The 13,258-nt window shown below is 42.8% G+C and overlaps 1 protein-coding gene across 4 annotated transcripts; it reads right to left on the reverse strand.

The window, feature by feature from the left end:
* Positions 1–3,410: 3,410 nt before the first annotated feature.
* LOC142301403 (deoxyguanosine kinase, mitochondrial-like) lies at positions 3,411–13,050 on the reverse strand. Of its 4 annotated transcripts, none has more exons than XM_075342405.1 (2): positions 12,963–13,050; positions 3,411–6,569 (listed from the first exon to the last, which is right to left on the reverse strand). In XM_075342405.1, the coding sequence occupies exon 2, from the start codon at positions 6,567–6,569 to the stop codon at positions 5,697–5,699; it is 873 nt and encodes a 290-aa protein (XP_075198520.1). In that variant the 5' UTR covers positions 12,963–13,050; the 3' UTR covers positions 3,411–5,696. The 4 variants fall into 4 exon arrangements, with proteins under 4 accessions (XP_075198520.1, XP_075198518.1, XP_075198521.1 ...); XM_075342403.1 differs by having other exon boundaries at positions 12,916–12,985; XM_075342406.1 differs by lacking the exon at positions 12,963–13,050 and adding an exon at positions 12,787–12,874.
* Positions 13,051–13,258: the final 208 nt, after the last annotated feature.

Consider the following 13,258-nt stretch of genomic DNA (forward strand, 5'->3'; position numbering starts at 1 on the left):
GGACGAGAGCACCCACTGAGCCCCGTGTCTCCACAGTCTATACCCCACAGGATGACAGCAGACAACCTTAAAGACAATTATATTGTTCCATATATTGTGGAGTATTCCCACGTTATGCTTACCATCCAAACAAGGGTATACAGTCCTTGTTTTCTTCCTTTTTGTGTCCTCCTCCCCATATCAACAGTGTCATGATGCAACCCTTGCTCTTAATTTTTCAAGGGCTTGTATGAAGCCCTGAAACATAATATTTAGATGTCTACCTCAAATAATCTCTTTCATAGATACATAGATGTATACCCCCAGAGGTAAATGTTTTGCAGCCATTGCACTTATTGCATCAGCTTTACCTGTGTAGGAGTTCCACTCTATCCAAATGGTCAATAAAATGTTTTTCTGAGGCCTTCCGCTACATCTCCTTCAGGGTGAATCGGAGTGCCTCCTTCTAATGTTTGTCAGCCCTTGCACATAATGTATCAGCTTTAGCAGTCTAGGAGTCCCACTCCTCAATTAAAGGAAAAAAAAAACGTTTTCTGAGGTTGTTTTCTAAGTCCCTTCCAGGGTGTATCGGAGTGCCTCCTAATTTTTCTCATCCCTTGCACAAAGTGCATCGGCTTTACCACTCTAGGAGTTCCACTCCTTAATCATTTAAAAAAAAAAAAAAAAAGTTTAGTGAGTCTCTGTATTGGATGTATTGGAGTGCCTTCTTCTAACTTTTCGCAGCCGCTTTACCAAAGAGTCCCACTCCTTCAAAATGGGGAAAAATTCCTTTCTGAGATCTTTCTCTAAGTCTTTTCTAGGGTGTAATGTAATGCCTTCTTGTAATTTTAGGCAGGTCTTGCATTGAGTGCATAGACTGTCCCAGTTTAGGAGTCAGCATGTTTTTAAAATTGTACTGGAATTCAATAACAGTCCCCCACTATGACTCTTCCAGGGTGTACTGCAATGCCTCATTGAAATTATAGCTAGCTTTCCCACTGAGAGAATAGGCTTCCCAGTTTTCAGAGTCAGAATAATTTTAAAATTCTGCCAGAATGGAACACATTCCCCCCCTCTATGTCTCTTCCAATCATGCGCACTATACCAGTTTGAAGCTGGGATATGGAAGTCCGAGGACATTCTGATCTTGCGGAGAGCGGAAAACCAGCAGTGGCAGCAGAGGTGAGTTTGTCCATGCCTCTGACTCTGCGCATTCATTAGAATGTTAGCACGCCCACAGGGGTGTACTAAAATGCTAAGGTGGCCGACTAGCCAAGGCAACACCCTTACGACTAGTCGCTGGCTCATTAGCATATCATATGGAACCTTTAGAAATACTTTTTCTAAAGATCTTTTTATCTATGCTACTAGATACAGGGACTGCTCATGGTTCTGGCTGCATATTACACCTGACAAGTTCCCTTAAAGTACTCACTCCCACTTGCATATAAAACGGACAAGTGCAAAAAAACGCTTGAGACCAATGTTATTCAATAAGTCAGTGCTGATCTACGAGTTTTTCCTCAGCTGTAATTGGCCTAATGAAAACAAATAGTAGCATGTTGGAGATCGACGCGTATAACAGACGAGAATTACCAATTTAAAGAAGTTGTCCAGTTACCAAAACTGTTTTTTTTTTTTTTGATAAATCTTGCTATTATGTGCCTCTAAACACATCTATCACGTTATTTTACCAATATTATCTTTTATCATGGTCTAGCATAACATCTTCATTTGTGGCTCCAGCTCTGATGGAGTTAATCTCTCTCTTAACTTCCTGTGTTCAGTTACTACAACTTCCATAATCCTTTGCAGTAACTAGCAATCTATCTCCCAACCCATTCTGACTGTTCCCTCCCCTCAGATCTCCACCACAACAGTTCCCTCCCCTCCTTCCTGTGTGCACTGCCTAATCATGGTAATAGAGCTTTTATCCTTTGGTCTTTCTGTGCTGCATGTGACTATCTGTCTCCACTCTGGGACTTGTAGTGCAGGTGACCGGATGATACATGTCACTAACTGCCCCTCTCTGTGATTTCTGCTGCATAGTACCAACACTCTCACCTGCACTACAAGTCCCATAGTGGAGACAGTGACATGCTCTGCTCTGACACATAGTGTGCTGCATGTCACTGTCTCCACTGTGGGACTTGTTGTGCAGGTGACCGGATGATACATGTCACTAACTGCCCCACTCTGTGATTTCTGCTGCATAGTACCAACTGTATACACTCTCACCTGCACTACAAGTCCCATAGTGGAGACAGTGACATGCTCTGCTCTGACACATAGTGTGCTGCATGTCACTGTCTCCACTGTGGGACTTGTTGTGCAGGTGAGAGTGTATACAGTTGGTAGTATGCAGCAGAAATCACAGAGTGGAGACAGTGACATGTATCATCCGGTCACCTGCACTACAAGTCCCATAGTGGAGACAATTAGTGACATGCAGCAAACTATGTGTCAGAGCAGAGCATGTCACTGTCTCCACTCTGGAACTTGTAGTGCAGGTGACAGAGTGGAGCAGATTGGTCCCATGCAGCTGTGCTGCTGGTGGGAGTATATGATCACACTGCCGACACCGCCCGTTCTCCTGACAGCTGAGCAGAGCGGGCGGGTGGATAGTGTGATCAGATACTTGCGTGACAGGGGGGATTTCAGTGGAGGAAACCCCCCCTGTACTCCAGACTGGAGCCCGTACCTGCCACAGCTGAATGCTGGTAAGCGCGCGCTCTGCCTTCACCGCTCCACAGTAAAGTTCTCCGGCTCCTCCCCTCAATGCTGGGCTGTGACGTGCGGTAGTCACCGCCCACAGCCCTGTCAGTCACTGTGAGTGGCGCCGGCATCCTGTGACGTACCCGTCTTGTTTGAGAGCCCGGAAATGCCGGGACGTCAGAGGATGCCGGCGGCCACAGCTCCAGGGGTCATGTGACAGGCACTGAGCGTGCAGGATAGCGCCGCTCAGTGCCAGAAATGGAAATAGAGGCTATTGAAGAAGATGCAGACAATAATAAGTGAAAATCATTGGGGGGGAAAAAAAAATGGGTGGACCACCCCTTTAAGTCTATGGGTGAGAGAAAAAAAAACAAAAAAAAAAAAAACAGACGACACGGACCATCCATACGCTGTCCGTTTTTTCCGGATACATTACTATTATGTAGCATTCTGGTAGAAACCTGCAAATGATCATAGAAGAACTTAATGAGAGACAAAATGGATGTCATATGGATGCTAGACGAGAAAAAAAAAAAAAACAACAATAAATCGTGCACTCGCATGACATATGGAATACCAAACGGATTTCATTCGTCCAACTGGATGAGAATGTGACCGATTTTATTATACACAAGTGGGAGCGAGGCCCAATAATGGTTTGCTGTGGCCAAACCTGCGACACAATGAAAGCGCAGAAAAATGTAAGGATTTATATCAACTGGTTGTTTATTGTACGTTTATCGCAATCTATCTTTTCAGCAATGAATAAATATATAACATTTTGACAGTGTATATTTGTAACATATGAACAAAATAACTGCAATGTACGCATCCAAAATACAGACGAAATCAATAAACAAATGAATCAATTGTAGAACGCAAAACTTGCCTCTTGCATTATAAGCTTTCTGGTAATAATACATAACATACAGTATGTGGTGGACAGAAAAGCCATCCATTTCCATTTCTATTGCTGGGATATACTGTATTATTTACATTTTGGGCATTAAGAATGTATAGTGTCTATTTAAAGGGACTGTCAGCAAGTTTCTACAATGTAATCTGAAGACAGCATGCTGCAAGAGTTAAATCAGAGAATTCAGCCCTGTGTCTGTTATGTCACAGTCTTTTTTTCGTTTACCTGCAATGTTAGCTTAAGCCTGTTATCTATATTATTAGTGGGACTCAGCAGAGGTGAGCTCTAGTTCGACTCTGTACCCTTCTGGGATTAGCAGCTTCTGTGTATGGAAATGCACACAGAGCCTGGTGTGGGCGGGGCAGCTCTCCCTGAACTGCTACATAGAAAATCTAAAATCATTCACTGTGTCAGAACGGCTACACATAGTAATCTAAGTGATATATTGTCAAACTCAGGGCCTCTTTGTCTACATCATGTTGCTCTTAGATGAAATAGTAAAAACCTGCTGACAGATTCCCTTTAAAGGGAACTCTGTCCGCACAAATTTACTGTTCAAACCAAGCACAGGATCTTGGAACACCTGCACCTTTGGTGTAGCATGCTCCTTCCCACCGACTTGTTTCCTATTTATCTCCACCCTATCTGGCTCCTGTAAAATAATAGGTGTCAATCAAGGAAAAGGGAGGCAGAGATGTGTGTAAAAGAAAAATTTGGGAAGGTGTACGGAGCATATGTGCTTCATGTGAACAGTCATTTTATGTTTATGTTGACAGACCCAGTTTCACTGAATCTTCCTTAGGCCAGAGTCATACTCGTGACAGACTCGAGCAAGTCTCGCATCAGATCACCCGGTACGGCCGCACACTCTCCGGACAGGAGCGTCTCAGCTGCATAAAAATACATGCAGCTGACCTGCTCTTCTCAGCAGAGTGTGTGGCCGTACCGGGTGATGTGATGTGAGACTCGCGCAAGTCTCTCGAAAGTGTGACTTCGCCCTTAATCCCATTCACATAATGCATCAAATTCATGCTACTTTACATAAAAATCTGCACTAGTATCATTTTTTTTTTTTTTTTATTGCAGATATGCTACAGCAAATCTGCCTCTTGTGGCCATAATATTCTAGAAATATTCTAGAAAACACAACAGGCTTCCCACTGAGGTTTAAGCAGGGATGTCTTAAGAACTCGGTATGGCACTGCATTCTCCTAAATATTGGGACAATGCTATCTGGCAATACAAATATTCCCCAGAACATGGTGCTGAGCGTATATTCAGCTAATGGAGCTGTCCCTACAACATGCTGTTCAATTAACCCCATTAGTAATCATTCGTACAGCCGTATAGCTTGTGATTTCCAATAATCCATGTGGTCATATCATGGAGAGTAAAATACAACTGATATATGGTCGAGTGAATAAGCCCATAGTAGCAAGAATAAGTCACAAAAATGTATATTTATGCAATCGCCGATCCGTACTAAAAAGCTTCCTAAAAATTAGAAGAAATGTGTCTGCACATGAGGTTAACATTTTAAATGAGAATAATTATTAGATATAAATATATTATATAGATAACATATGTGTAATACATTATAAAAATATAAAGTAACAATGGGAATACATCTATGCAGACAAGCTAGATAATAACTCAAACTTGCCATGTCTTCCTTTAGTCTGGTCAGTTGCTGAAATCAATCTGAACTCTGCTTGCTTCATTTTTCCAGGAAAGCAGAGCAGACACAAAGGGGTACAGCGCCAAGCCCCATCATTTTAGATAGGGACATACCTAACATTAGTGCAATCTGTGCAGCTACGCAGGGGTCCAAGCAATAAGGGAGACAACTTCACCTCCAACAAAGAACAAAAAGGAGTGTATTATGATGAATTGGGAGTGCAAAATGCCCACATACTGTTCTCATATAAGTTCCCTTTTGTCTATGTCCACCCCTGATTTTAGAGATGGATGGTAATGTCAACACCCAACCTCCCATTGTTCAAAGCTTCTCATATGACATGATGACAAGCCAATAGTTTTAGCCTTTAAATATGAAATATAAGGGTCAAATCATTAACAATAAAACTTATAAATTGGCAACAAACTCCTTCACTTTATCACTTAGATGCTCGCCAACTAATGGATTGGCTTCAAATTCCTCCTCAACATCTAAGACTAGGACTGGTGTGTCCCGAATATGCTGAAAATGGACATCTGTAGACTTGTCTACTAGCCAGCATTCATGCTGATCATGCAGCTTCTTGAGATAGTCTTGAGTAACTGTCTTTTCTTCCTTCCGTGCTCTCTTCTGGAGTCTCTCAAAGCACTTTCTTGGGCTTGCTCGGAGATAGATAATCCCATCCAAAGCAGCTTTCTTGCCAAACTCCTCTATTAAAAAAGAGTGCCATTCTTGATACAAAGTCCACTCAATTTCATTTAAATGGCCGAGTTCGAAAAGAGCCTTGGCAAATACGAACCTGTCACTATACACCGACCTCTCAAATATCTGTACGGGTTCTCTCTGCTTCAGCAAATGCTCTGGAGGCGGCTCAATCTGAGCTTTAAAACGGCCCATACAGGACAGTGTCTGAAAGGTGTACGACCAACGGGCAGGATCATCATACAAGAGCTGCAGTAAGTTGTCCACATCCCGATGAGAAGCAGAGTGGACATGCTGCCACTTCCCGAGAGGCTCGGCCATCAAAGTCCATCCCTGCTGTGCGTCACATAATAGTCTCAGGAAAGTGGATTTTCCTGCTGCAATATTGCCTTCCATAGACAACTTCTTTATGGCCTTAGTGCTACTGTCTGTAGTCAGGGGTTTGCAGTGTGACGTGCCAGCCATGGGCTCACTTCTGTCCACACGAGGAGATGTAGACGATGTTCTAAACATTGGCCTCCATAGGTTGGATGAAAGTATTCTTGTATCCAAAAGTCTCACTGTTTTATGAGAAAGCATCTGTTGGCAAAAAAAAACCAAAACAGTTTTAGATTATTAGTCGGTATAAATATTTACGGTAACTCATTTTAACCAGAATCCGTGTCACATAATGTCATTACACTTCAATCAAAACCGGGGGCAGAAACTGTGACTCTATCACAGAGCATAGGAATAATGAGACCGTGAGATCTCAGCTGTCCAGAGGCCTGATAGGACGAAATACAGCGAGTAGCCGCATCCTGTACCCACAACATGGGTGACGTGTATGTGGTCACAAGGTGCCATGAAGATTCTCATTTACAGGGTTTGTGGCAACTTTGGAAATTAGCGTCTATCCATAGGACAGAAAACAGCTTCCAATTACTAGAGTCTGAGCAGAGCAGAGGATGCGTATATACATCTCTGCTCCATTCATCCTCTAAAGCAGGGGTCTCAAACTCGGCTGGGTGTATGGGCCGCACAGAGGAAAAAAATAATTTGGGGGGCCGCATTCTTTGCAGGACAAAGTGACATTTTTATTGGTACCATATATTTTTTTTACACACCTTTGGATCACCGATTTTGAACATTTTCACTTGTTTATTATAGCAAACGTGCACATTCTTTGTTTAAATATAAAAATATATATATATTTATTTTTTTTTACATTTTATCCCTTTCTTGTAACTAATAGCATTACAATTATCACTATATAGAAATTTTGACCAACATCTTTTAGTAATGTTCCCCATCTTGTTCTAACGTGCCCATCCTTGTCCCCTTCTAATATTGTGCCCCATCCCACAGTAATGTGCCCATCCTAGTCCCCATGCCACAGTAGTGTGCCCATCCTAGTCCCCATCCCACAATAATGTGCTCATCCTTGTCCCCATCCTAAAGTAATGTTCCCCATCCTTGTCCCCATCTTGTAGTAATATGCCTTATCCTTGTCCCCATATTATAGTAATGTGCCCGTCCTTGTCCCCATGTTATAGTAATGTCCCCATCCTTGTCCCCATCTTATCGTAATGTGCCCATCCTGTACTAATTTGTTCATACTTGTCCCCATCCTATAGTAATGTCCCCAATCTATAGTAATGTGTCCATCCAATAGTAATGTGCCAACCTTGTCTCCATCTTATAGTAATGTCCCCAGCCTTGTCCCTATCCTATAGTAATGTTTCCCATCCTTGTCCCCTTGTAGTAATGTCCCTATCCTGTAGTACTGTGCCCATCCTAGTTCCCTTCCTATAGTAATGTGCTCACCTTGTCCCAAACCTATAGTAATGGAGAGAAAAATATCCAGCATCGGAAGACGGAGAGGTTAGGATAAAACTGGGAATTTTATTAAATCCATTAAAAGCAGGATGCAACACGCAAAGGGAGCATGGGGACACACAGTGAAACACAAGACTTATCCTACGCGTTTCAACCTTGCGGTCTTAATCATGGATTGTTTGGTATCTCCAGAATGAAATATTTAAGACATGTGCAAAAAAGGGGCGTCATAGGTGCTAATTAAGAACAAACATTCACAAGATGTGCACTCGTTTAAAATTATGGGGAGAAAAACACAATGAAATCACAATGTGATGTAAAGACAGAGATATCAAAAAATAAATAAACACAAACTAATGAAAAAAATGCATGAAAGATAGAATAAGAATGAATGTATGTATATCCTAAAATAAAAACATTATATCCATGCATATGAAATATAAGGAAGCAAAATGAAATTTGTTGTGCATATGTATATATGCATACACATACTTATGCATACGCTTATGCAAGTACATACACACACATGCATACATGCAGGATTATAAAGAAAGCAGGGAACTTATTAGAGGATGGGTAAGTACCCCCCGATAAACATTGGAGTTGAAAAAGAAGCCCTGTTTTTATATCAGTATCAGGTGCCCTGCTGATTTATTGTTTCAATGAAAGCTGCCACGATTATATGTAAAATGTTTTCACTTTTACTGAGCCGCAGATGCGGCCCGTCGGGGCCGGGCATTCAATCACATCGCAGGAGAAGCTGCAGCGTGATTTATATGCGGCCACGACGAGAGCCGCAGCAGCGGCAGTGTATACCAGCACCAAAGCAACTTATAGTAAACTTGTTATTAAAAAGTTGAAAAAGTGTGGCATATTATTGGAAAACAAGTTAGTTATAATATACATTAATGTAAAGACATCAATGTGAATGATAGAAAAAGAAAAAGAAGAGTTTCTTCGTCAGGTGTGTAAAAAATGTATCTATCAAAGTGTTTTTACTTTTGCTGAGCCGTAGATGCGGCTCGCCGGGGCCGGACACCAAAACACGCCGCAGCAGGGGCTGCAGCGTGATTCATATGCGGCCACGACGAGAACCGCAGCAGCGGCACAGTGCATACCAGCACCATCAAAACATGTAATGAACTAATTGTTGTAAGGTTGAAAAAATGTAGCATGTTATTGAAAGACTAATAGTTATAATATGTATTAGTTTAAAGACATCAATATGACATCAAAGTATGGCATGTTGTTAGAAGACTGGTAGTTATAATATGTATTGGTGTAAAGACATCAATATAATAGAAAAAGAGAATTTACTTCGTCAGGTGTGAAAAAAAAATTGTATATATCAGAGAAAATGAATTTATATTATGTGTGTGTTGTTTGTATATATGAATTTTAGTAAAATAAATACCTTATGTTAGGTGTATTGTGTAATAAGATCCTGACGAGTGTTTAAACCATGCGGTATACGGGTATTAAGTTTAAAAATCCAAAAGGATTCCCTGTTTGGGAGTTTTCTCCTGTGATCTCCCCCTCTGGCTGGCTTAAACACTTTTTCTATACCCATAAATCGGAATGTACCAAGACATCTATTGTGTATGTCTACAAAATGTTTAGAGACTGCTGAAATATTGACGGCAGATACATTTAATGTATCTGACATGTGCCGTCTAATTCGTTTTTTTAGAGGACCACCTGTACAACCTATATATTGAATTCTACAGGTGGTACATTCAGCAAGATAGACTACATAGGGAGTATTGCAATTTATGTAACTTTTTATATTGTATATGGCACCAGTATGTGTGGAAGCAAAGGTTTTACTTTTATTCACATATTTACATGAGATGCAGAGGTTGTGTCCACAGCCATAGAAGCCAGAACAGGATAACCACGTTTTCCTTGTTATTTGGCTATTGATGACACTTGGCGACAAGATATTAGCTAGACTCATTGCCCGTTTGGCTACAAAATTGATTTTATACTTCTCAAGAATAGTATGTAAGTTAACATCTTGATGTAATAAAGGCAGATATTTCTTTATGATTTTGATTATTTCGTTATATTGTGGGGAAAAGGTGGTACTAAAGGTGACATTATTGTACATTTGATTTTTGTTCTTATTTTTACATTTGAATAGATCTACTCTCTCTATGTTGTTCACTATTGTATGTGCTCGTTGGAGGCACCAATTTGAGTAACCTCTGCATTTTAATCTAGCCAAAGTTTTTTTTGACTCTAGGGGAAATATATCAGATCTAGAGCAGTTTCTCTTGACTCTAATTAGTTCTCCTAGGGGGATATTTTTAATCGTGTGCGGAGGATGACAGGAGGTGGCTTGTAAAATGGAGTTGCAATCTGTTTCTTTTTTATACGGATAAGCATCAATTTTATTTAGATTACTGATCAGGGTAACATCTAAGTAATTGATTTTATTGGGATGTGTAGAAAAAGTGAATTTTAGATTAAAAGGGTTGGAATTAACAAAATCAACAAAACATTTAGCTTCTTCTGGGGTACCTTTCCATATTATTAATAAATCGTCTATGTACCTGGTGTAAAAGATGATATGATCTGCAATGTTGAAAATGTAAATTTCTTCAAACATAGCCACTACAATATTAGCTAATGAGGGGGAAAATTTCCCCCCCATACTAACTCCGCATCTCTGTAAAAAAAACTCATTGTCAAAGGAAAATAATTATGTGTTAATAAAAAATTAACAGCTGAAATGATAAAGTCCTGGATCTTGATAGGGTAAGAACTGTGATTTCTGAGAAATTGGTATATGCAGTCAATGGCCACATGATGGGGAATAGAAGGGTAAAGACTAATAATGTCACAGGTCATCCACAAATAATCAGAGTGCCATGTTATAGAATCAACATTATACAGTAGCGCTTTAGTGTCCCTCAAAAAGCCAGGAAGCTCCTTAACCAGAGGTTGGAGAAAAAAGTCAATCCATGATCCCAGTTTTTCCCCTAAAGAGCCAATGCCCGAGATTATGGGTCTAAAGGGGGGAGGGAAAACCCCCTTATGAATTTTGGGGAGAGCATGGTATATTGGAATCACTGGATAATCAACCTTTAGGTATTCATAAATTTGTTGTGTATAAACCCCTTTACAAAGTCCTTCATCCAAAAGCTTGTCAATTTTTTCCTTGAATAATTTGGTAGGGTCTCCTTTCAAATGTACATAGGTACTGGTGTCAATGAGAATGTCTTTTTTGATTTTGAAGTATAATGCAGAGTCCAGAATCACAATCCCTCCCCCTATAGTAATCTCCCCAGCCTTATCCCCAACCCATAGTAATGTGCGCACTTTGTCCCCATCCTGTAGTAATAGGTGGGGCGGTGACTATAACTTACCGATCACTCTCCTCAGACTCCACAGATGCCGGAGTGAAGCTGAGGTGGTGGTCTCCGGCCCCAGATCCAAAGTGATTGGACAGATCGGTCACAAGGCCGGTCTCTCCAATCAGAGCTGGGGGGCGGGTGAAACTGAGGTCACCCAGCTCCAGCCAATGATCGCTGCTACAGCTGCACTGAACATGGCTTTATTTCAATGTTTCAGCCATTTTCAATGGCTGAACCATTACAGTGGCTGTGATTGGCCGAGCGGCGTTCGTCAGCCAATCACAGCCTCTGTAGGTCCGGGGAGGAGACACCACCCCTCCTGAGGTCAGGCAGAGGGCCCCTCCTCCCCGAATCTAAGGTATTTGAAAAGCGATCGCAGCCACAGGGGCCGCGATTTCGCCATGACGTACTGGGTATGTCATGGGTCCTTAAGTACCAGGGAGAAATAATGTACCCAGTACGTCATAGCTCGCTAAGGGGTTAATGTGCTGTTCTTCACATACACACACACATACACACAATAACACAACATTTTTCTCACCTGTCCCGCGTTCCCTCGGCTGCTCATCTCTGCTTCTTGCTGCCCTCATGCCCGTGCCCCCAGTGACTATCGCGGCAGGTGCAGGGGCTGCAGCCACTGTCTGCGATTTATGTCAGATAATTGTATTGCTGGCGCGAGAGCACAGCGCCGGCAATACATTCATCTGATATAAAGCGCAGACAGTGACTGCGGCCCCTGCCGCGATAGTGAACATGGACATGGGCCTGGGGGCCGCACGAAGCAGCCTGAGGGGCCGCATATGGCCCGCGGGTTTGAGACTCCTGCTCTAAAGGGTGCTTTACACGCTGCGATATCGCTAACGATATATCGTCGGGGTCATGTCATAGTGACACATCCGGCGCCGGTAGCGACAAAGCAGCGTGTGACACCAAGGAGCGACGATCAACGATCGCAATATCGTTCAAAAATGGTGATCGTTGACACGTCGCTCCTTTCCTTAATATCGTTGCTGCTGCCACAGGTACGATGTTGTTTGTCGGTCCTGCGGCAGCACACATCGCTATGTGTGACACCACAGGAGCGACGAACATCTCCTTACCTGCGTCCACCGGCAATGCAGAAGAAAGGAGGTGGGCGGGATGTTACGTCCCGCGCATCTCCGCCCCTCCTCTGCTATTGGCCGGCCGCTTAGTGACGCCGCAGTGACATCACTATGACGCCGAATGCACCTCCCCCTTGAAGGAGGGATTGTTCGGCGGTCACAGCGACATCACTGACAAGGTATGAGCGTGTGATCCTGCCGTAGCGATAATGTTTGCTACGGCAGTGATCACCAAATATCGCATGTGCGACGAGGGCGGCTGCTATCGTGCACGATGTCGCAGCTTGTAAAGCACCCTTAAGTCTTCAGAACAGGCCTCGCCAATGATCATGTCTTACTAAAAGTGAACATCCCCTTTACATGTCGGAGACATAATGAAATAATTACAATACATTACATAATGAAGCAGCCACCACATGCTAATATCAATAAGGAAATACACGACAAAAAGAGAGCTGCCTAGCCTATGACATGTCTGCGCCCAAACATCAGAGGCCGATCCTACCATCCGCACACCTTGTCCCCCGACCTAGTACATACGCACGATGTGCCCCGGCTCCGTGACGTCACGTGGTCCTGATGGGAGCAGAATCACGTGACACAAGAAGAACGGGAGAGAAGCGCATTCTTATAACGTATTCTGACCATAGAAGACGGGGAGGAAGGAGGGGGAGACGCCCTGCGTGTCATACCAGTCGGCAGTGACGGAACTGTGTGTTCTCTGCGCACCGCTGCTGGGTATCGCTTCTCTCCGCTCAGCTAAAGGACCTTGATGATGTCATGACCATGTGATTAATCACGTGACGGGAAGGAGCCAGTGTGTGAGGAAGAGGCGAACATATCGGGCTCTGACAGGAATGCAGGGTCCATGTGAATATCCGTCTACAGGCCATGCTGCAGGGTCCGAATATAATCCTGTCCTGTGTATAGGACATGCGACAGGGTCATGTGTAATCCTGTGTGCAGGCCAATGAGCAGGGTCAGGTGT

This window comes from Anomaloglossus baeobatrachus, chromosome 4 (assembly GCF_048569485.1).
Source record: "Anomaloglossus baeobatrachus isolate aAnoBae1 chromosome 4, aAnoBae1.hap1, whole genome shotgun sequence".
Classification (NCBI taxonomy): Eukaryota; Metazoa; Chordata; class Amphibia; order Anura; family Aromobatidae; genus Anomaloglossus; species Anomaloglossus baeobatrachus.

What these genes read in the sequence shown, in the direction of transcription:
- LOC142301403 (XM_075342403.1), bottom strand. Translation starts at nt 12,960, where the DNA reads ATGACACGCAGGGCGTCTCCCCCTCCTTCCTCCCCGTCTTCTATG. An exon ending in CTTCCTCCCCGTCTTCTATG is followed by an intron (nt 6,570 to 12,915) that starts GTCAGAATACGT and finishes TTTTGCCAACAG; the next exon opens with ATGCTTTCTCATAAAACAGT.